The sequence below is a fragment of the Mirounga leonina genome, unplaced genomic scaffold (assembly GCF_011800145.1).
Source record: "Mirounga leonina isolate KUSES-001 unplaced genomic scaffold, KU_Mleo_1.0 Mir_166, whole genome shotgun sequence".
In the NCBI taxonomy this organism is placed as follows: Eukaryota; Metazoa; Chordata; class Mammalia; order Carnivora; family Phocidae; genus Mirounga; species Mirounga leonina.
This window is the reverse complement of record NW_023270418.1, coordinates 363,674-387,472: the sequence shown is the minus strand read 5'-3', so window position 1 is coordinate 387,472 and position 23,799 is coordinate 363,674. Positions and strand designations below refer to the sequence as shown.

Below are 23,799 nucleotides of genomic sequence, written 5' to 3'. Positions count from 1 at the left end.
AAATTAAAAAGAAGCCTGTTGGCACAAGGGATCCAGAAGTTTTTTTCTTTCTTTTTTTTTAAGATTTTATTTATTTATTTTGAGAGATATATATATAGAGAGAGAGAGAAAGAGCATGAGTGGGGCGGGGCGGGGCAGACTCTGCGCTGAGCAGGGAGCCCGACATGGGGCTCGATCCCAGGACCCCGGGATCATGACCTGAGCCAAAGGCAGATGCTTAACTGACTGAGCCACACAGGTGCCCCCAGAACCTTCTTTCTGAATCTGAAAGTGGTCTACTCATAGAACTGGATAATTCAAGAGGAAGAAAATGAGTGTTCCATCGCTGGAGGCATTCAAATATTATCTGGATAGACAGTGGAGAGAGGAAATTTCCACAATGGGTGGGAAGTCGAGATGACATCAAAAGTCCCTTTCAACTATTAAACGTTCCGTGATTCAGATATGAGTCATAGAATTCAGAGATGATTCTACGACCGGGGCTGGCCCAGTGGCCAGAAAAAACCCACGGAAAATAGGACGTGATGTATAGGGGTCCAGAGAGTAGCATGGTGTGAAGGAAAGAGGACCGGCTTTGGCATTTGGGTCTGGCTCGTAGGCTCTGTGTTTATGGACAGGTCACTTACCCCTGCTGGGCCTCTGGTCCTCATCTGTAAATGGGAACAACGGCAATATGAGTATTTATCCTCACAAGGATTAAAAATATATAATTACATAGGCATTCATTCCACAAATACTCTTTGAGCGCCTACTATGTGTCAGGTATTATGCTAGGTGCTAGGAATCTAGTGGTAGATAAAACAGACATAGCCCCTGCCCTGCTTTGAGCTGCTTCTGGAAAATGGGGTGAAACCACAGGAGAGAGACTACAGTAATAAGAATAATATATGACATTTCAACCGTCCCCGAAAGCCAGCAACCAGCTTAGAATGGAAGAGGAGTATCGGTCCTCTGCAATGGAACTGGTACGTTGCCCTTCCCTGTGCCAGGCACTGTTCTGAATACTCTCGCATGTACATCTCACGGAATCCTGTCTCCTGCCCTAAGAAGTTGGTATCATTTCCTGTCCCCATCTTCTAGATGAGAGGACCGAGGCCCAGGGAAGTGAAGGAGTCCGTCCAGGGTCACTTTGCTAGTGTTTGGTAGAGTGAGGATTCAGTTCATGCCGTCCCTTTCCAGAGCCCATGCTCCTGGTCACCTCCCCATTCTGCCTCCACTGTCACCATGGAGCCACCATCAGTTTCTGGCACTGTGTGTACTGAGGCAAGAAGAGCTAAGGTGTGTCTGTCCCCGGGGAGGAGTCTGGAGGAGATGGGCCATGTCACCATGCCTGTCCCCATCTGGGTCCTTCCCGCCAGGGGCTAGGCCAGCTATACGCCCCTCTAGACTCCCCGGATGCCATCGTCATGTGATCTTGTAATCATGTTTTGCCAGTTTCCTCCACGGGACCGTGACTTCTTTGAAGGCAAGTGCCTATTTCGTCCTCCACGTCCAGTCTTCATTCACTGGATGACTGTTCATTGAGTGAATCCCTGGGCAGGACACTCCTGTAAGCACTGAACCTTGTAAGATTCAGCAGTGAACCGAACTGAGAAAATGTCCACTCTCACAGGGCAGTGTTGTGCGCTGATAAAGAGCAGGAACTCTGGACCTGGGCTTGGTTCCACCATCTACTCCGGAGGTGATCATGCGCAAGCGACTTAATCTTTCTGTGCCTCCCAGTTACAAGATATAAGCATGAATACTATTTACAACCAAGTAGAGTTGTTGGAGAAGCACATGAATTAATGGAAAGCTCAGAACAGTACCTGGCACATAGGTAGTTTGATCTATAGGCATTTGCTATGTAGAGAAAGAGAGACAAGGAATAAAATAAATAAGGAAAATATTTAGGATGGTGATAGTAGTATGTGCTGGGGAGGAAATTAAAACCAAGAAGGAGGGATGAGAAAGGATGGGGTTGGGGGGGTAGCATTGTAAATAGGGCGGTCCTGGAAGCTGGTTAGGAGGACGCTTCCATAAATGCTCATCAGCCAGAACCACCGATCTGAGCAGCAACTTGGACATGAAACGGGGTATAAAGGCCGAGAGAATCGGGGAGCCGGGCCTTTAAAATGAACCCAAGAGCACTGCAAGCAATTGCATAAGGATGGTGTAAAACTACAGCCATCAAGAAATTTCTCCCCCTCCCCCGAGCTGTCTTCCCGCTGGGCGAGATGAGGTGGAGTGAGGGCTAGCCTTGCCTGAGTGACTCACACCTTCCCACAAGCACCGCGTGGCCGCGGTCACCTGGACCTGAACCAGCACCAAGCAGGTCACGTAGACCTCCCAGCTTGAGATTTCTGGGTGAAAACCTCCTCCGGCATCGCCAACGCCCCCGGGCAGCTGGGAGGCACGCTCGCTCACATCCCCGGCACGCTGCTCTTCTGTGCTCACATGCCCGTCTCCGTCCTCACTTGTCCCAGCCCCGTGCGCATGTATGCACATGCACAGACCCACACACAGCTACCTAGGCACACGCCCCGTCTCGCTCTGCTTCATGAAGCCCCATGGGCGCACACCCACTTGAAGCTCATGCACCTGCGCACCTCCTTCCCCCTGTGCACTGGGGATCTCTTTGCTCCACGGTGCCATCATCCAGGCTGATCTGCCTGCTCTGTCATTCCTGCTTCAGGTCTCTCTCTCTTCCGCAGCCAGGCCCCTTCTCACGTACACGTGCAGACCAGCGGGCACACTCCTTCGCTCCCATTCTCTACCCTTTCTGCAGGCCCTCAGCTGCACGTAGTCTCGGTGCACCCCACTCTGTGCACACACACACATACATTTTCCTTCTCCCTCATGCACACGCTCTCTTACACGGGGTCACTCTCCTTTTCTTCTCTTTCACTCCCCAGTGCTTGCTCATTTACTTGCTCACAGTCACCCAAATACATTTATACATTCAAACTCACACCCCCCGCCTCTGTGTGTAGGTGTTCATATTTGCAAGAAACCAGGCAACCCTGCTGATGCTGGGGCCTCCGCTCCTTCCCCAGCCAGGACCACTGCAGGCCCAGCCTCGAACCCGTGGCTTCCTTTGGGGTACAGGTCAGAGGAAGGAGGTAGACAAGACCATAGGAGGTGCTGGTGATGGCATGACATCACCAAGTGTCACTCACACTGTCTCCAGCGGGCAGGCTCAGGGGCTGGCCTGCTCCTAACATTTGCAGGGACCAAGGCCAGCCTGCAAATGAGGCCCCTGGTGGCGCACCACCCTCTGCTGAGTCCTGCACTGGGAGGGCCCTTGTGTACATGCATGTGGGCACGTCAGTCTGTGGGTCCACACGTGCTCCACATCCCACCCCAATTGCTGCTCCTTGGCCACCCCTCAAATCTAAAGGTACCCAAGCAGGAGGCCACATCCACCCTCAGAAAGGCACCCATGCAGGCAGGCTCCAGGACATTTGGGCAGGGAGCTCTGGAGTCCTAGCAGCCAGAGCGTGGCCTGGAAAGGAGAGCGTAGGCACACCTCCTAGCCCTGTGGAACTCCTTGCCCTCCAGGGAGTGGCATGGCCAGAGGAGAAAGAGCTCGGTCCGGGTGTAAGGACAACTCTGGTCTTGGAAACAAGGTGCTCCCATAGCATCCTACAGCGAGAAGCTGGCTGGAGCCATGGGAGTCACCGCCACCCTGAGATGTAAGGGTATCATGATTAGCTGGCTCTATGCAAGGTTGTGAGTAGCTGCTGAAGGCCTGAGTAGGCCATTGCCCATTTGGTAGGAGCCGCTGGTGTCCTGGTGACTCTCCTACTCACTCCCACTTATGTCCCAGTGCCTTCAAGGCTACGCTCTGCCCAGCCCTAGGTTCTAAATCATCATGGATATCAGGCTGACCCTCTTTTCAGGGGGACAAGGTCTAGGTCTCAACAAGAGACCATTGATCATCCTGGGTGGCCTTTTATAAAGGGGATGCCATTTTTAAAAAGATTTTATTTATTTATTTGTCAGAAAGAGAGAGCATGTGCACACAAGCAGGGGGAGTGGCAGGCAGAGAGAGATGCAGGCTCCCCATGGAGCAGGGAGCCCGATGCGGGGCTCGATCCCAGGACCCTGGGATCATGACCCGAGCCAAAGGCAGACGCTTAACCAACTGAGCCACCCAGGCATCCCAAGGGGATGCATTACTGAGGAAATCCTAATCCCGCGGCAACTAACCCTGGCCATGACAGAGGGTCACATCTCAGCTTTCCGGGCTGTCCCTTCATGACACAGACAAGATCTTGGGCCAGAAGCCAGCAAGGACCAATTGCAAAGCCCTTTTATCAATTTGACGAACTTTTATTGAACATCCACTCTGTGCCCACGCCTGGGCCAGGCTGTGGTGACACAGTGAAGAGTAGACCCTGGTTCTTGCTCTCAGGGAGGCCAGAACACCATGGAAGGGTATACCCCTAATGCAGCCTTATCTTGGGGGGGGGGGGGTCAGGGAAGGCTTCCTGGAAGAAATGGCCTTTCAACTGTGACCTGAAGGATGAATAGGGCTCTGGCTCATGTCTTTAGGAACCAGCTATCAAAGCATTTTAACGAATAGGTTAACATCCTAATGGGCTTTGTCCCCCGTCTACTAACCCTTGTTCTCACAAAGACTCTGGTCAGGGTCTGGCACCTAGACTTGTCAGGGAGCAAGTGCAGGAGCCCAGAGAGACAAACAAAGAAGACAGGCCTATAGTTGTACTGCTGAGGGGTCACTTGTCCCTGTCGACACTCAGCAGCTTAAGTTCTGTTGACTTTCTTTCTTTGTATCATTGGAGTTCTGTTTTCATTCAAAACTTTTAATGCATTTAGGAAGGTTTATTGTGGCCAGCAGTACAGTCAGTTGTCTTTGTCTTGAGTCTTCAGAGTAGAAATTAAAGAAAAACAAAACACCATTTGGTTGTGTTAAGAACCCTAATTGGAGAGCATTCTGTAATGATACCATTGTATTGAGAAGTACCCACCCAGGTATCCACTGATCAGTGATGGTAGAGGTTAACTATTCTCAGATACTAGGGCAGATATGGAGGGATGAACCCATCTAGCTGAGTCTTGGGATGCTGTGAGGAGGCAGACAGATATGGGTTCAAATCCCCCCTCTGCCACTGATCAGCAGCATGACCTCGGGTAACTTATCTGACTGCTTTGAGTTCCACATTCTTCACTCTAAAATGAGGTGGTACCATGATAAGATCTTTACAGAGATTTTGTGAGGATTAAATGAGTTGATGCATGCTCAGTGCTTCTTCTACAATGCTCTGTAAGTGCTAGCTAGTAATGAGGGTGAGGATTGTTCCAGGATGTGGACTGTGAATAGAAAATCCTTCAAATATTCCCAAGGGCCCAGGCATCAAGTTGCAGTCCAGTCCTTCAGCAGTGGAGTGGATGGTATAGCTTTCTGGATGTTTCTTGTCTGCCCACCACAGGCCTGGCACCTCACAGAACCAGCACAGACACAGGCAAGAGTGTTGTCTACGTGCTGAGTCAGGCGGGGAAGCGGGCCAGGGTTGCAGGGGAAGACAGTCACCCATTTTCCTTCACCAGTGTAGAAATGGTTCTGATATTCCAGGGAGTTACCTGGAGGTGTGATATGACCAGAGAGTCTTCACATTGGGAAGAAAGGCCATCTGCCTCCACACAGGTTGATGCTAAAGGTCTTTCAGACAAATGGACATCTGTGGTATCCCTGAGATATGCAATGACAGATGCTGTCCCCTTTCACCTTGCCTGGCCCAGGGACCCTCCAAAAAAAATCTCATTTTGGGGCTCCAGGGTGGCTCAGTCGGTTAAGCATCCGACTCTTGATTTCGGCTCAGGTCATGATTTCAGGATCATGGGATCGAGCCCCACATTGAGCTCCCCGCTCAGCATGGTGTCTGCTTGATCTTCTCTCTCCTCTGCCTCTGTCCCTCCGCATCCCTGCTCTCGCTTCCTCCCTCTCTCTCTCTCTCTCAAAATAAATAAATGAATAAATTTTTAAAAAAGAATATTTCAGCCATTAAAAAAAAAATCTCATCTTTCCATTTGAGCTCATTTCTTCCTTTCAAGTCCCAACCACTTCTTTTGGTTAATCTATTTGCTACCTAACAAACGGTCTTAAAACTTAGTGAGTTCAAACAACAACCTTTGATTTGCTCATGATTCAGAGGGTCCTGCAGGTCTCAGCTGGGTGATTCTTCTGTTCATGTGGCTTCCACTGAGGTCACTCACTTAGCTGTATTCACCTGGTGCTGGGCTGGGATAGAAGGCCCAAGAAAGCTTTTCTTACATGGGTGACCCGTCAGTGTGAATATCAGCAGTTGGTGGGGGGCATCATTAGGGCACCTTGGAGGCTGTCTGCCATGCTGCTGAGAAGTTGAACCCTTGAAATCCAAAGAGACATATTCTAAGGATACGTCTATATACAGAATGATTTATGAGGGGAAAAAAATCCACCCACAAAGAAAGAAAAAATACCAGAAAATATGTCAAAAGGAAACCAGTGTCTTTCTCAGCGTGGTAGGATTATGGATGACTTGAGTTTCCTTTATGCCTTTATGAGGGTTTTTTCCCCTCGTATTTTCCAAAATCATTTAAAAAATGATTAGCCACCCCAAAATATTCATCAATCCTTGCCAGGCAAGAGTGGTAGTTGGGGGTAGTAGGGGCCTTGTGGGGTGAGTCACGTTCCTCCAGGTTGGGTGGCTCAGCCTGGCAGGCCCAGAATCTCAGGCTGACCCAACCCCCGGGATCTTAATGGGGGTTAGTTAACCCTGTGGGGGCATCTGCGGAGACAGTCACCAAGCCCTGGAATCCACCCCCCAGCCCCCCCGGAGAAAGCCAACACAATGACTCAAATGTCATGTTGGTGAAGTTGCTCAGAAAAGAGGAGACTCGGGGGTCTCCTTGGCAGTTGGCTCTGCTTCAGCCAAGTCCATGAGCGTTTCCCCCTACAGGGGGCGCCAATTCCCAAGCAGCCAGAGCCTGCCCTGGAGAGAGCGATGTCCCTCTCTCCAGCTCTCTCAGGTGTGGGACCCAGACAAAATAACAGGCCTTCCCTTGGTTGTTGTTCTTTCGCCATCTGGAGTTGACCCAACTTACAACTTGGTGGTTTTGTTTCCTGTTTCCTTGGGGGAGCCAGGGTAATGACCATTGTAGGTATTTGCTTGCATGGCCCCATTATCCTCAGTGGTCTACAAGAGGCCCCTCTCTGGTTCTGTTCACTTATTCATTCTCTTTTCTCTCCCACTGCCATATTGCTCCTCCCCATAGTTAATGTGTTCTAAGGTATTTAGTGTATGTGTTTTGTTTGTGTCTGTGTGCTCTTGCAGAAGGGGTGTGAGATTTTGTGTGCTTGTACTTTTAATTTGTACTTTTAATCCCCCCACTTCTCCCACCGCCGCCACAGAGAGCATAGGCTTCCATGTCCCCTTAGGGACTGTGTGAGAATTCCTTGGAGCAGAACCACTGGTTTCCAGACTTCTGCTTCCCAGGCCAGTTCCAGCAGAGGATCTGGGAGAAGCTGGAACAGAGAGAACTAGGAGTAAGGTGGTGTGCGTGGAGGCTGGGGCGATAAGCAGGGGCCAACACATGCTGGGCCTTTATTATTGACCATGACAAGGAGTTTGGTCTTTATCCTAAGAACAAGGTGAGACCATTGAATTTAATTAAAGCAGGGGCTCAGGTTTGTTTTTTAAAGATACCTATCTTTAGCATCTTTAGCACCGGCAGGGCCCTTAGAGACCCCTGGTCACACTCTGAATTTACAGAAGGCCTCAGAGGCCCGCAAGGCAGTGAGAGGCCCAGGGCCCCATCGCCTGGGAGAGGCAGAACTAGGACTGCCATTCCAGTCTCTTGATACTTTACCAACATCTTGAGCCTCCCTGGTTGCAGAGGGCCGACCGAGGATGGCGGCCTCTGAAGGCGTGGGATCTGTGGGCGCTGCTGTCCTGGGGAGTCTCGGGTCGCTCCTGCTCCCTTCCTACCACTGGACTTGCCTATACTTCTGAGGGCACTGACCAGGGCCCACCAAAAAACCCTAAGCCAGGACCCAGGCTTCTGCTGCCCTGGGGCCTTTGGCCTCAGCCCTTCAGATGCCCGCTGGCAGCCCCTGTGAAACTTGCCATGCTGGCGTAATGAGCGAGAACTGAGTGGAGTCGTTAAAGACACATATGTCAGTCCTGGTTCTGCCTCTCACCCTTTGAACCTCAGTTTCCTCATCTGTGAAATGGGCGGGTGGACCAAATGCCTCTCAAGTCTGTCCTTTCCTCCCCATGCATTTGCGTTGGTCAAAGTCTCAGGCACTTAGGACCTCTCATACCCCGTTGCCCCAGGGCCTCTCTGTCTGTTGTTTTAGTTCTCAGCGTGGGCAGCTGGCGGGGGGGGGGGCGCACCCTCAGAGTTTCATTGACCCTTTGCACCCTTGTACTTCTGGGCCTCCGCTCCGGAGAGGCACGAAGAACTAAGCCATTGTTTGCAGCAACAAAGCTGTTCGCAATTTCAGATAGAACCATTTTATTATATCCCATCCAAAGATTACTTGAGTTGTGTTTTGTTTTGAACGCTTGTTAGCATTCTGGATTTAATTAACTGGCAGAGACAACGCTGCTCCCTCTCCTCCCACCACCCTCAGTCCATGCCCACTCCATCCACTGACCCCGGTTGCCAGCCTACAGCCTCACAGCCTCTGCCCACGTGGGGTCAGGGCACCCATTGTCCTCCTGGGGGGCTCACCTGGCAGATGAAAGGGAAGTCCTTACTGCTGCCTCTCCCTCACTCTCCTCTCCCCTCCCCTCTTCCTCCTCCTCTCTGAATTGTGCTACTATTTATTGAGCGTTCACCATGTGTCGGGCACCAGACTAAGCGCCTTGCATGTCTTACCTTATGGTATCCTCAAAATCCAGCAGACAAGTCTTACCGTATCTGTGGTCCAGAGGAGAGAGTAAGTCACTTACCCAAGGTCACAGAAGTCAGGCCTCAAACCGAAATTTGTGTGACTCTTAAACTTTTGCCACAAAGCCTCTACAAAAAGCTACGTCCCTGGAAACAGAGCCACTTTGGGGAATAGGAAGAACTGCTGTTACAGCACACAAGAGTCAGGTCCTGGAGATACTTCCTGTTACTTCAGTCGGCCTACTGAGAGCGTTCCCTCGTGGGTCCCATTCTCGCCCCCTGCCAGGCCCCCTTCCCTAGCACAGCTTCTCAGCTGTCTGCAGACAGCCTCCAGCACCCCCCGCCCCCCCCCCCCCCCCCCCCCCCCCCCCCCACCGAGCATCGGACCCCTGAGTTCCCAGACTTCTCATCTTCATCCCGAGCCTGCTTTTCTCTGCCCACCCTGCCCTTAGCAGAGCCTCCCCACCCCCACCCTGCCCCCATGCTGTCCCCTCCATTCGGGGTCGCCCCTGTCCCCTCTGTTCTAGAATGGACTGAAGCTCTTTCCCAAGCTGACTCCCCCCGATAGGCAGGAGGAAGAAGCAATGGAGACCCAGCCAGGGGTGGGCAGCACAGGGTCTGGTTAGGAAGACAGATGCTGGAGCCCAGCTGCCTGGGTCTGAGGCCTGGCTCTGCCTTCCATGAGCTGTGATGGCCTTGGGCAAGTCACTGAACCTCCTGAACTCCTGTTTCCTGTCGGTGAAAGAGGACAGTCCCTTTACCTACCTCCTGTGGTGGTTGTAAGACCTGAACGCGTGGGTATTGGTAAAGCCGTCACGGGGATGCGTGGCCCTGTGCCTTGTAGGCTGGTTAAGAGAATTGGCTTGGAGGAAGCCGAGCTTATGGAGCCCCAGCCTCACACCCACAGGCTTGCACTCTGCGTCAGTCTGAGAACCAGGGTCCCTAGCTTGAAGCAAGTCACTGAGGAAAGTTCTGGAAAATTCTGCATCAGCCAGAAGGGAGCATAGTAGAGCTGCCCCCCACCTCTTTTGTGGTACGGATTGCTCACCTTGCTTGAGGTGAGCTCCGAGAACATCATAGATCATTTATCCCACGGGGTCTACGGTGCAGGTTCCCTCCTGCTGCATTGACCTGTGTGCTGAATGTCAGGGTTAAGGGCTTCTTTTCAGTATTCAAATTTTCCTGAGCACCTACTATGTTTGATGCATTCATTCTCTCTCAGTCTCGCGCTCTCTCCACTCTCTTCTCTCTTGCTCTCTCCACAAGGCAGCCCCAGGGCAGCTAGATGTTTTTACATGACTCCTGAAGGTTTCCAGAGCACACATCCAAAGAGAAGCAGCAGAAGCTACATGGACTTTTCTAACCTAGTCTCAAGGGTCAGACATCATCTTCTGCCACATTCCCATCTTTAAGGCAATCATCCAGCTGGGGAGGTGGGAGGGGAGCGGGACATTTGTTCTTCTATCCAGCGAGGACGGGAGGAATGTGGAGGAATTCACAGATGCATTTGAAAACCACTATAGGAATCTAGTTATACAGAGGTTAAGCAGCCCACTTAAGTCATGTAGCTGATAAATTGTGAGCACCCATGTCCTAGTCCAGAATCTTCTTTTGCCAAAGTCGGTTTCCTGTTCCCAAGCCATCCTGCCTGGGGAGTGCAGCAGTGAGCAAGACTGGGGTCTTACCCTCAGCCAGTTTACCATCCGAGAGCGCGGGCTCGCGGCCAGCCCGGTTCTTGCCATCGCACTGCCTCATTCTGTGGGTGTGCCGGCCTTCTTGCTCGCTGATCAGCAGGACGGATGAGGTGGGGGGCTGGTAGGCAGCCAGTGCCAACTTCTAGAACCCCACACCCACCATCAGTTTGCCTTTGCCCAGCAGGGCTAGATGTGTGTGTGTGTGCACGCACGTGCTTGCATGCCAGGGCTGTTCTCACGCCGAGGAGTCCTGCCGGTCAGCATTAGGATCAAGACACAAAACATCCCCAGAGCATAGAACAGGTGCTTGATGAATGTTTGTCAAATGAAAACATTATTTTGGTGAATCTTCTCACCTCCCAACGCATCCCCTCTGATTCCTAGTTTGCCTGCTACATGCCTCCCAAAAGGTAGCAGAAAATGGAGGCCAGCGCTCTAGCCTCTCCCGGGGAGGCCAGAGTCCTGGCCCATCGAGGCCAGGCTGTCTCTTTCCCCGGGCATGGCTGAGGAGTGTGATAATTGTGGTGGCAGAAATGGCTGATTAGGCCTCTTCCTTCTAGACTCTTCCACCCCTTCTCCATTCCCTGGGGGCACCTACTTCCCTTGGTTCTACATTCAGGCCTTATCCAAGCAAAATTTCAGAATAGGCTTGATTGGCCTGCCCTGCCTTGTCCCCTGGTGGGTTTCCAGAACTTGCTGTGGAATAGCAGAAAGATCATGGACAGTGGAGGCCCACAGACCTGGGACCAAATCCTAGTTCTGCTGCTTCCTGGCTCTGTGACGCTGAGGAAGCCACTTTCCCCTCTCTGGGCCTGAGTTTCCCCCTCTCAAATTGGCAGACCAGACCAGATGCCCCTTGGGGCCTGTCAGGCTCTGACCGTCACTGGTTCTAAGGGTCTGGTCGGGACTGGGTGTGATGTGCCGTGGGTTAGGGCCCCCATGAGGATGCGGGCATGGCTGGGAGGTCACTCCTGGCTATGTTTGGGAAAGGAGAAAAAGCTGAATGGGACAGAAGCTCCTTCATCATGTAAACAGGAACAGGCTGAGCCAGCCTTCTGCTCCAGTTCCGGTGGGCTGGCAGCCCGCACGCTCTGAGGATGAGTCACTGACAGGAGCCGCCACGGTTCCAGAGCTCGGGTGGCGCCAACCCCAGGGCACACAGTAGCTGCAGAGTTTAATGGTGGGATTCAGGCGCTAGGTGACAGGAGAGGGATCACAGTGCTTCCACATGCCCCAGGTGAAATCTGAAGGCTATTTGCTTGCAGGCCTTACCCAGGGTCCCTAGAGCTTTGGCCCAGGATACCGAGCGCCTGCCTTCCAGGGCTTCTTCCCACCACGCTGTGTAGCCTTTGAGGAGCCATTAACCCTGGGGATCGGGGGGTCAGGCACAAATGCACCACCCCCACCCCCACCCCCTGCAGCTGGGTAGTGTTCAGGATTCCCCCAGACCCAGAGACTTCCTCCCTCCCTCCCTCCCAGGCTCTCACCACCTCCCTCCTTTGCTGCAGTGAGCCCTCCTGATAAGCAATATGGCAAAATGGAAAGATCACTCTGTGTCCGGAAGCCTTGGGTTGGAATCCCAGGTCTTCGCTTACTTGGGCAAGCCATTCGACCTCTCAGCCTCCATTTGCGCGCCTGGAAAATCCCCTTCACCCTGCGCAAGAGGCAAGCCCAGGAGGAGCCCTGCATTACATGGTCGTCAGCAAGCTGCCTCTGAGTCAGGGTTTCATGCGTGGCAAAGCAGCTTCCTCGCTGTGAACTATTGAAAAACCAGCCTTTGACACAAGCAGCCGCCTCTCACCGACAAAACGACAAAACGACAAAACGGGGCTGATGATGCTAATGTCTACCTCACAGGGCTGCCGAGGGAAACAAACGCAAGTGCGTGAGCAGAAGCACTTTGGGAAGTGCGCAGACCCTGCCCGGGGAGGTGGCGGGACCACTCCCACAACAAGATAGCCCCTGTCAGCGTGGGCAGGGCAAGGATGGGAGCTGACATAATCTCAAGGAGCCGGACCGGAAGCCAAAAGGACAAATGGGGCCATGATCGCGGTGGTGCCTGCAGGTGGAGACTGTTTCGTTCACTGTTGTGTCCCCAGAGCCTGGCCCAGGGCTCGGCAAAGTGTATGGTTGGTGCTCAATCAGTGTGTGTTGGACTCGTGCCTGAATGAACAGAGAGGAAAAGCGAGACCACAGGGCACCTGGCAGTCCTGAGAGCCAGATGAATCCAACTGATGGGTATTCACTGAGCACCTGGGAGATGCTTACCTTTCAGAGCAGGGTTTACTGAGAAATTGTTCTGAGCAGAACGCAGACATTTAATTCAGGAAGATATGTTTTCAAAAACACAGTATATTCTGCATGTCATGTTGGAGAGGATCCACAGACGTCAAGTTAAGCACCTGTGATCTCGGGGGTGGGGAGCAGAGGTGTGTGATAGAAAGCAGTGGAAGTAGGGGAGCTGGAGACCAGGCTTGGGAACCGTCTCTCTTTTCGTCTCTGTTCATTCAGGCACGAGTCCAACACACACTGATTGAGCACCGACTGTATACTTTGCCAAGCCCTGGGCCAGGCTGTGGGAACACAACAGTGAACAATGAAAAAAAAACCACCTCTCGTTTCCCCCTCCTCCAAAGAACTGTTAACATCTGGCCTCTGTTCTTCCCATTTACCATGTCCAACATTTATTGAGCACTTACTGTATGCCAGGAGTTGGCCATGCCGCACGCTTCACAAGCAGTACCTCACATTAACTTCTCATCTTACGATGGGCATTTACCACCTTTTTATACGCACGTTTATACTCTCCTAATTTTTAAGGCCAAGGAGATTATACTCTTTTGTCACCTTGCCTTTCTCTATACCATCGAAAATTTCCTCCATGATATTAAATATTCATTTACAGAGTCCTTTATAATAGCAGCATGATGTTTTATTGCAGGCAGGTCCCACGCTCCTCAGACTGGGGTGCGTGTACCCCTGAGGCAAAGCCACAGAATAAATTGTAGCACATTTTCCTGAAGGAGAAATTTGACTTGAAGCTTTGGCAGGGGAAAAAGCCCATTATTTTAATATCAAAACAAGTACAGATACACCATAGCATAGAACCCAGAGCACCCATGAATTTAAAAAAAAAAAAAAAAAAGCAGCAAGGTCCAAAATCATGTGAGCTTGCTGTTATTCTCCTAAAGACCCACGTCCTCTCTTCTGTGAGGATGGCAGAAACATCTGAGAGGCACCAAGTTCTAGTTCAAGCCCCTCTTTTTACAGAGAAGGAAACTGAGACCTAGGGAGAAGGAGGGATTGCCCAAGGTCCACAGTGTGTGCATTGCAGAGCCAAGCCAGGTGACCTCCGGGCCCCAGACCCCTCCCACCCTTCCAAATTTGGCATCACCCTTTGACTGCTTTTTCTGAGGGCGTGGGTGGAGACCTTGCCACTTGAGCAATCAAGCCTCTGTGTCTCCATCGTGGAAACTTCTGGCTTCCTGCAGGATCCATCCTTAGCAGCAGCTTTTTCTTTTTCACCTTGCTGGCCAGGATCTGAGCTGGGTGCTCATATAGGTAACGGGGCCCTACATAGGCAAAAGTGGATAACCTTAAAAAGTGACTCCCCCAGCACTTGGATTTTCCACTGAATGCAGTGGATTATGGGCATGTATCCACTGGTCTGTCTTTCCTATGAGGCTGGGAGCCTTCTGGAGGCAGGAATTCTGTGCTAACATTATTGACATTTATTGAGCACCTACTAGATGCCAGGTGCCATGTTGAGTGTTTCATTTGTAGTATTTACAGTCTTCGTCATGGCTTTTCAAGGAATGTATGATCATCCCCAGTTACCTGGTAAGAAAACTGAGTGACTGGTTAACACTGGCCTACCATCATGCACTCATTTGGTGTAAATATTTATCACAGACGTACATGTCAGGACTTTGCTAGATGCTGTGGACAGTCATGATGAACAAAATGGACTCCACTCCTGCCCTCATGGAAATTACAGACAAGTAGGAGAGGTGATATTCAAGAAATAATTTTACAAACCACAGCCAGAGCCCATCTGTCTGCCTCGGTTTGAACCCGCCTCGATGACTTCTTAGCTAACTGACCAGGGGAGAGTCTTGTACCCTCCCTGTACCTCATCTTCCTCTTCTATAAAATGACAATAATTGTCGTACTGACTTCATAGGAGTACTGTGCAGAGGGAGGACATTCACATGTATAAAGCACTCAGAGCGGGGCCTCCCACATTCCAGATGTATGGTTGCTGCTGGTGGTATGGAGAGGCAGGTGGTGCTAGGCGAATGTGACGGGAGGACCGACTTCAGGTGACATCTGATGTGAGTTCTATAAGGTGAAGAGGAGTTAACTTGGCAGAGTGGGGGGGGGTTGGGCAGGGGAGCAGGAGGTTGGAGGGTTCCAGGCAGAGGGAATAGCAGGTACAAAGCATGGGGGGCGGCGTGCAGAGCAAGTAGGTGAGCTCACCTGAGGAACTGCGAGGAGTGTGGCTGGATCACATTACGTGGAGAGCCACACCAGTCAGCATCTAGGAAGAAGAACCTGGGATACACATAGAGCTCTCACCAGGACCTGGGCCCATTGCACCGCACTGGTGATCCAGGCCGTGGGAGATGCTCAGTAAACGTTTGTCCAGTGGGCAAGCAAGCACGTGGACAAAAACCTGTTGGCCTCACGTGGCCTTGGCCACCCAACTAGGAAAGGAGTCCATTGTCCCATTTACGCAGTGCTGTGGGGACAGCCCCATCCCGCTGTCAAGCTGTTACACATCCATTTTGCTACCCCCTCTCTTCTTGGCAGTAGGGTCAACCATACGGGTTCTGATGGGGGACATCCAACACCGGGGACTCACCAAAGTGGATGCCGATAGAATCCCTACGGCCAGGGCCTTAGATCTAAGCCAGTGGTGTTCACACATTTTTACTCGTGGAACCCTGCGTTGACCTAATCTGAGAAGGAACTCAGGGTATGGAACGGGGACAAGCAGTTTCACACCTAGGACTCAGAGCTCTTGGTAACACCCAATGCGCCTGAGAAAGCATCAGGGCTCCAGGAAGCAGTATGGGAACCAAGGGTCGAGCTGAACTTCTGTTTCCCAGGTGTGGAAACAAGCCCAGAGAGGGGGTGACTCTCCCACAGTCACACAACTAGGGACAGACCCAGAACTAGATCGAGACACTTGATACCAATTCTACTACACCAAGATTTCCCTCCACACCACCCTAGCCACCCCCACAGTGTGGCGCCTTGAGGCAGGGAAGGGGCACACGGCTAGGATCTTGTCCAGGGTCCAGCCTCCGGCCCCAGTCAAGGCACAGACCACAAGAGACAAAAATCTGGAAGGCAGGCGTGGGAAGGCTGTTCGGGGTCACGGCCTGGTTATGCCATGTCTCCCCCCACCCTTAATTGAGTTTGAGGTGGTTGTTTTTTGTTTCCTTAAGAAATGGAAAAGAATGAAACTGCGTAAACACCGCGATGTTAACTCCCTGAAAAACCTCCTGCCATTTTAACTCTGTTACTGGAGAAATAAAAGAGAAATAATTTGTCCACCCACACTTAGCTCTTTCTGACGAAGGTAGGTGAATATTGCTTTGCTAATCGAGGGTGACGGCTGGAAGTGGAGCCGCACTGACTGATCCCAGCCTGAGAAGAAGCCACAGCTACCCCAGAAGGAGCGGCCCGCCGCGGCTGCCGGGCCCGGGTCACCAGCGCGTGTCCGCCCTCCACAGGTGTCCCCCAGCCGGTAGTGATGGAGGCGCTGGACCAGGCCGAAGGGCTCGTGGACGCGCCGAGAGAGATGCCACCGCCCCCACCGCCTCCGCCGCCCTCAGAGCCTGCTCAGGAGCCGCCACCTCGCGGCGCCGGGAGCCACTCCCTCACTGTCAGGAACAGCCTGTGCCTGCTGGCTGCCTCCCAGTTCCTGGTAAGGTGATCTCAGGCCTGCCAAGGGTCTGCAGAGAGGGCAGGTGCAGGGACGGCCCGCCACGCCCCCGCCAAGGTGGCCACCCGGGGATCGTGGGGGATGAGGGGCCTTCCCGGTGCCCCTCGGTGCCTCGAAGCTCTCGGGCGGGCCGGTGTGCGGAGGAGGCTGGAGTTCTCAGCTACAGAGCTAAGACCCTCACAGCCTGGCCTTCCCTAACGCGAGGAGCAGGAACTTAGGCCTCCCCAGCAGCCAGGCCTGCGGGGGCCTCTCTGAGGACTTCCCGTCTATGGAGATACCTCGGGGGAAACTTTTCCTTTTATGTATGTACCTGGTGGGGGAGGGGAGGTCCCCCCTGGGAAGGGCTTCATCTTGGCTCCCTCCAGTCAGCCTTTCTGCAGGGACAGTCCTGAGGCCTTCGTGCACACGGTACCTGGGCTCTTCCCTCAGCTGTGCAGTCTGGGGGGCTAGGCTGAGGCTGCAGGTGAGCTCTGCAGGGGGAACGGGGGCAAGGAGCCCAGGCTCCAATCTCAGTCCGCTCCCCCCTGGCTGCCCCAGCTTGCCTGCGGGGTGCTCTGGCTCAGCGGTTATGGGCCCGTCTGGTCACAGAATGCCACAGACCTCATCTCCTCCTTGCTCACGCTCCTGGAACAGCTGGGACCCATGGTGAGTAAACTCCAGGGAGCTTCCAGGTAGGACGGAGCTATTGGGGGCCTCCAATGTCACCAACCCCTGGATGGGGCTTCTCTGAGTTCAGAAGATGCTTCCACACCCTTGAAACCCTTCTCCCTGCTCCCCACCCACTCCTGCTCGGCGGCTTTCAGAGCCTCAGTTTTGTCACCGTAGGAATGGATGAGAACTGCATCCCCAGCACCCCCCTGACTTGTTTGTCTCATGTTCCCCAGGCCTGGCTGGGTGTTGGGACCTGGGAAGTCCCCAGTCTGCTGCTGGTCACTCTGTCTGTGATCCTCATTACCACCGTGGTAAGGTGCCTCCTGACCTGACCTCAGTGCTCCCCTCCTCTGACCCTGAGGCCCAGTCCCCACCAGCTCCCATTTGCTCTCCAAGCTAGTTGTTTCAGGTAGGGGCAAGGACAGGGTGTCTATCTCCTTCCACCAGTGTGCCCAGCCTGGGATGAGGGGCACCTTCTTGAAAATGGGTTTGCAGTGTTCTAGGCTAAGGGAAGGACTAAGGCCCGAGAAGACTAGGGTAGGAGCCCCACACCCCACCAAGAAGACCTCAGTCCACAAGAAACTGCGGGTTGCCAGGGGAGGGGGCAGGGGGTAAGGTGGGGGCTGGAACCTCCCATCTAGGTGAAGGATAGTGCCATGCAGACTGCTCCCAGGAGGGCAGGGCTGTTTTAGACTCACTGAGGGCAGGGGGCTCAATCTCATGGATACCCTGTTACTCGGGGGCTAGCCAACATGGTCCCAGGTCCATGATACTGTATCTTCCCAACTAGGCGTGGCACCTCCTGAGGACTCCTCCAGAGCCACACACCGCAGTGCCCCCTGAGGATAGGCGCCAGTCAGTGAGCCGCCAGCCCTCCTTCACCTACTCAGAGTGGATGGAAGATAAGGTCGAGGATGACTTCCTGGACCTGGACCCCGTCCCTGAGACTCCTGTGTTTGACTGCGTGATGGACATCAAGCCTGAGGCTGACCCTGCCTCACTGACTGTCAAGTCCATGGGTCTACAGGAAAGGTGGGAAGGGCGGAGGAGGGGTGGGCTGCGTGGGCTCTTGAGCTCTCAGCTCCCCGCCAGAAGGGCAGGTGCCTGACTCTGACTCCAGTGGCCAGGACAGAGCCAGCCTCGTGGTTTAGCCAGTGTAGACACATGCTCCCCAGGTCTGATTCACATAGATCACAAAGCCCCAAGGTAAATACTGTGGCTGCACACGAGCACACGGCATACCTGTGTGCACACCCACACAAAAACTCCTGTACTCAAGTAAGTTTGGGTAGGTTCCTTTATTACAGGACTTGTCAGGGCCTTTAACATGCTTGTGTTCATTGTAAATCAGCAAGGGGGTAGCATGTGGCATTCCTCAAAGTCTGTTGACCCCAGAACCCTGCTTTTATAGAGTGTCCCATAGGGTTCCCGAGAGCATACTTTGGGAGGTGTCAGCACCTTCTTTTCAGAGCCCCGTTGGGTAAGCCAGATCACACCAGGTTTGCGTTATCTACACGATGTTGTGGAAGAAGCACTAAATGAGGAGTCAGAAAACCTAGCTTTTCGTCCCAGCTCTGCCGTCGCCTTACTGTGTGAGCTTGGGCAATTCTTGTCCTCTCTCTGGGACTCAGTTTCCCTTTCTATATAATGAGGGCTTTTCAACTGTCCTGTGCCTTAGACACTGAATATGGTAGAACTTGTCTAGTGCAGACATCTTTGCAGTTGCTGTGCTGCCCGGGACTCCCTCTTCCCCTGATAGCTGAGGGACCTGGCCTCTCCTGGGTGAGATGTCCGTGACTCCTTGGCAGCCTCACCCAGGACTCGTGGGGCCAAGGCCATGATGCACAGGGTAGAGCCCTGCTTCTCTGCTGTAGGCAGGTGCCCTGTCTCATGACTTCCTGGGGCCACAGGGCTGGGAACTGCCTCCAGCAGTGGCAGAGGAGAGTCCAGGGAGGGCTGTGTTGAGATTGCCTTGGATGGAACCTCTGGAACTGGGGCCCCAAGCCTCCCTCAGTTAGCGACTCTGCGGCAGGAGACAGGGAGTCAGGCCTCAGCCTCGGGGCTGAGCCTCATGCTCCTCACGCAGGGGTGCTGTCCCCCCTCCCACTCCTCTCCTGGGTGCCACCCTGCTCCCACTCTGGATCTCTCCTGCCTCATCTTCCCACCTCTGAGACGCGCTCCCTTTCCCGGTCCTTCCAGGAGGGGCTCCAACGTCTCCCTGACCCTGGACATGTGCACGCCAGGCTGCAGTGAGGAGGGCTTTGGCTATCTCATGTCCCCACGTGAGGAGTCAGCCCGTGAGTACCTGCTCAGCGCCTCCCAGGTCCTGCAGGCCGAGGAGCTTCACGAGAAGGCCCTGGACCCCTTCCTGCTGCAGGCAGAATTCTTTGTGAGTCCCCCTGAGTCAGCCGCCCACAGCGGGCAGACCCTTCGGCTCATATCAGTCACGCACCCAGCCAGGCAGTGGTGCGGGGTGCCCAGAACCCGGCACCTCATAGACTGATGTCATTTCCTTATCCGCTCTCCCGCCGTCCTGGGCAAGCTGCTTCCCCTCTGAGCCTCAGTTTCCTCATCTGGAAAGTGGGGATAAAAATCATTGGAATGTTGCAAGGACTAAGGAGATGGCTGACGTGTGCAGAGCACTCAGTGCGGTGACTGGTGGCCAGTGGCATCCCCAAGTCCTTACTGCCCAGTACTGTGCTTTGAAAGTGATGGAAAGCCTTCCTTCTGACTCTCCTGCTTTCCTCCCCTCCTCCTGCCCCACGTCTCTGAGCACTGTTCATCCTCTGACAACTCTCCAGTCACTTCCCCACCCCAGACCCCTGCAAGAGCCTCCAGCTGCCTCCTGTTGGACTCTGAGGGACCCAATAAGTGACCTCTCTGCTTTGCCTGCCTGAGCACTCAGCCAGTCGTTAGCTAAGATGTAGGAGGGGACAATATCACCTTTATTTTTGATGATGAAAGCTAAGCTTGAAATGAGGCTTAGGTGTGTAGCAATAGCGAGCTTCCTGATACCAGGAATTAAGTTTTCTACCCACCCCAGGAGGTGCACCCCTATATTTCTTTCTCTGCAGGAGGGTCCCCAAAAGAGGAGGAAGGAAGGGGCTTGGGCCCAAAAGTGTGTTCCTCACTCGAACTCAGCCATCTGGTAACTCGCCCACCAGTGTGGGCAGGAATGGGCAAGAGGCCATGAGTATTTGGGGAGAGTCTCTCCTGGGAGAAGCCAGGGGGATGGGGCAGCCATGTGCTTCCCTCAACTTCCCTTGCCCAGGCCACCTTGCCTCCTACCTGGACCTGATGGCTATTTCTTCTAAGAAAACCTCTGCCGGGCGCCTGGGTGGCTCAGTTGGTTAAGCGACTGCCTTTGGCTCAGGTCATGATCCTGGAGTCCCAGGATCGGGTCCCGCATCGGGCTCCCTGCTTGGCGGGGAGTCTGCTTCTCCCTCTGACCCTCCCCCTTCTCATGTGCTCTCTCTCATTCTCGCTCTCTCAAATAAATAAATAAATAAATAAATAAAATCTTTAAAAAAAAAAAGAAAGAAAAAAAGAAAACCTCTGCCACCCTCCGACCCACTGCTCCACATTCTCCAGGGCTGGGCATGGCCTGTCCTAACCCGAGTTGGGCCAGCCCCCCACCCCTACAGGAACTGTCCACTTCAAACTGGACCACCACCCCAGGCCTTCCTCTTCCCGTGCCTCCACTCACATCATCCCCCCACTGGATGCTTCCAGAAAGCCTTCCTCTGCCACCCCAGCCTCAGCTTTGCTGTGTGGTCCCATCACCCTCACCTCCCCTTGAAGAAAGGGCTTGCATCCTGTTTGGTGTTTCCTGTTCAGTAGATCATTGTTGATTTTGCCCAGAGACAGAGGAACACAGCCTTTACCCTCACTCCATGGGCACTTTGGTACATCTCGGTTTTGCGGGGGGAGGTTCTGGATTCTCATGATAACCCCAGAAATTGAGTGTAGTGACTCTTGAAGCCCATTCTTACTATGTCCTGAAACCGTGGACACCGTGCACCTGTCTGTAGTCAGGCACTGAGCAGTGTGGACAGGTGGCGGGGGGAGCGAAGGAGCCAGAGGCACTGGGGAGTCACCCCAAGAACAGTGGGGAGGGGGTAAGGGGGGATCTTAAAGGCCGGGAACTGTTTGGACAGATGGAGAAGGGTGGGACCAGTGCTCCCGACCCACAGAAGGTCAGAAGGAATGCTGGGAGCTCAGACTTGGAGGCAGGAGGGCGAGGGGCACAGTCACAGCAGGGAAGAGACTGGCCTGTAATTGGAGAGCGGGTCCCCGAGAACAGCCCTGGGGAAAACAAAGACCAGATCCCAGGCCACCTCGCATGCCAGGCAGAGGACTTTGGACCTGGGGCTTTTGACACAGAGCGTGACTGGGAGGCACAAACACATCCCTGGGGACTCAGAAGGAGGCTTCTTTCCTGCTGGAGCATTGGGGAAGGCTTCTTGGAGGAGGCGGCATTTAAGGTGGAGGACAGAGGAACGGGGTGGATGTTCCCACAAAGCGAGCAGCACAAGCCGAGCTCCTGGAGGTGGGAATGCCCAGGGCAGGAACTCGGATCAGCAAAGCCACTCGGGTTGGCCGCGGCGCCGGGAGTGTGATAGAAGGCAGTGATGGGCCGGGTCACTTTTTCTCTTGTTCCTCGTTCACCAACCATTTACTGAGCATCTACTAAGTGCCAGGCTGGCCCCGGATCAAGAATCGTAATAACAGTTATTATACACTCACTATGTGCCAGGCACTGTCCTAAGTGTTTTTTGTGTGCACTGACTCGTTTACTAGTAAGTGTTCACTGAAGGAATGTATGCACCCCAGCAAACATGGACGGGACTAGAAGTTCGGGGCCCACCAGTGCCAGAGTCAGACGTCTGTGAGAGGCAGCCCACATCTGCTAACACCCCCATGTCCTCCTCTTGCAGGAAATCCCCATGAACTTTGTGGATCCGAAGGAGTATGACATCCCTGGGCTGGTGCGGAAGAACCGGTACAAAACCATCCTTCCCAGTGAGTACTCACTGCCCCAGGGGGTGGGGACACGCTCACCCTCGCCTCGGTGCTCCTTGCCCTGAGGAAGACCTCAACCCCAGAGCTAGGCCTCCAGGGTCATGAGGAGAAGAGAAAGAGGGCTGTGGGTACCCAGTGAAGGGAAAGGACCGCCCCCCCCCCCCCCCCTGTGAGGGCAGGGGTGAGTTCATTCCTTCACCCTTGCCCTGGCTATGCTTGGCTCTGGAAACTCCAAGAGAAAGAATGAGGGTAATAGCAGCTGCTAGACAGGAGTTTAAAGGCCTCTTTATCTCTTCGGAGATAGAGATAAGAGGGGAAGATTTTAAAGAGGGGGGAAATAAGGCTTAGAGAGGTTAAGTGGCTCATCCACAATCACACAGCTAGAAAGCTCAGAACTGAGTTCAGTCTGAGTTTCACTCTTTGACCCCGGAATCGGGCTGTTTTGTCTACCTTGAGTCGAGTTTGGTCAGACTGAGTCCTCTAACAGGAAGAACCACCCCCACAAGGAAATGAGCTCCCCGTCAGATGGTGAGCTTCCCGTCAGTCGGGGTGTTCAAGTGAAGCTGCATGATCAATCCCCTGACAGATCTGAGAGGGGTTTTCCTCCTTCGAGGGCAGTTAGACCAGGTGCCCTAATGTTCCTCTTTCAGCCCTGGGGTGTCATTTTCAGATAGCTTTCATCAAGCCCCTGTCTGCCGATCACCCCTGCCAAGTTCTGGCCCCAGGCTGGCTTAAGGGGTGACTTGTTGAAAGTGAATCCCCACCAACCTACTCCACTCAGTTTGTGGAGTAACGAGGCTTTGAAAAAGCAGTTGGGCCATCAGCATCTCCAACAACATGTAAGATGTCAGGACTTATTTTTAACTTTTAAAATATCGACTTGTGGTTGCTATGGTTACACCATCTCTAGGTAGTTCCGGTTAAACAAAGCACCATTTAAGGCCAGGATGCATTATTCAGGGCTGCTCACCTCTTTCCTCATCTTGTCACCCTCCAACCAACCAGCCCCCTGTGGCGGGAGGGGCTCAGGTCCCCCAGAACCTAGGGCTTTGCTGCTCGCTCAGAATGGTCCCTGGGGGAGGGTGGGAGCCAGGCCACCACTCCTCCTGGTCCCCACTGGATTGCTGAGAGATCTTGAGCCACTTCAGCCATGCTCTGAGCCTCCAGGCCCTGGAGCCCCACAGAACATCCTCCGTGGCCCCAAGAATTGACCCTGTGCCTCAGAGACTGGGACCTCTGTGTGGGACAGAGGACGTGTCAGATGTGACAGAGGCCTGCCAGATCCAGGACACCCTGAAGCTTGTTCTCTCATTCATTTGGCACACATCGGCTGAACCTCCGCCCCAGGGACTGGGGATTGAGGCATGAATGAGAGACAGGGAGTTCACAGTCTAATGGAAGAATCAGACCCATGGGCAGTTACAGGACAGAATGACCAGTAACCCAGCTGGCAGCACTGAAGACAAGATATGGGGGAGCAATTTCTGTCCATTTGCCACTGTGCCCCAAGTACCAAAATAGGGCCTGGCACATAGTAGACATTCTGCTCCTATTTGAATGAGGGAGGGAGGGAGGGAGGGAGGGGGGGGGGGGGGGGGG

The 23,799-nt window shown here is 53.5% G+C and overlaps 1 protein-coding gene across 1 annotated transcript in view; it reads left to right on the top strand.

Moving 5' to 3' along the window:
- Nucleotides 1–23,799, top strand: part of PTPN5 (protein tyrosine phosphatase non-receptor type 5) — a 37,092-nt gene that overhangs the window by 7,250 nt on the left and 6,043 nt on the right. The window contains exons 3-8 of the mRNA XM_035012295.1: nt 16,316–16,509; nt 17,065–17,172; nt 17,412–17,489; nt 17,969–18,210; nt 19,378–19,567; nt 22,116–22,200. Of these exons, the coding sequence (XP_034868186.1) occupies nt 16,316–16,509; nt 17,065–17,172; nt 17,412–17,489; nt 17,969–18,210; nt 19,378–19,567; nt 22,116–22,200 (897 nt within the window). The remainder of the gene's footprint in view (nt 1–16,315; nt 16,510–17,064; nt 17,173–17,411; nt 17,490–17,968; nt 18,211–19,377; nt 19,568–22,115; nt 22,201–23,799) is intronic.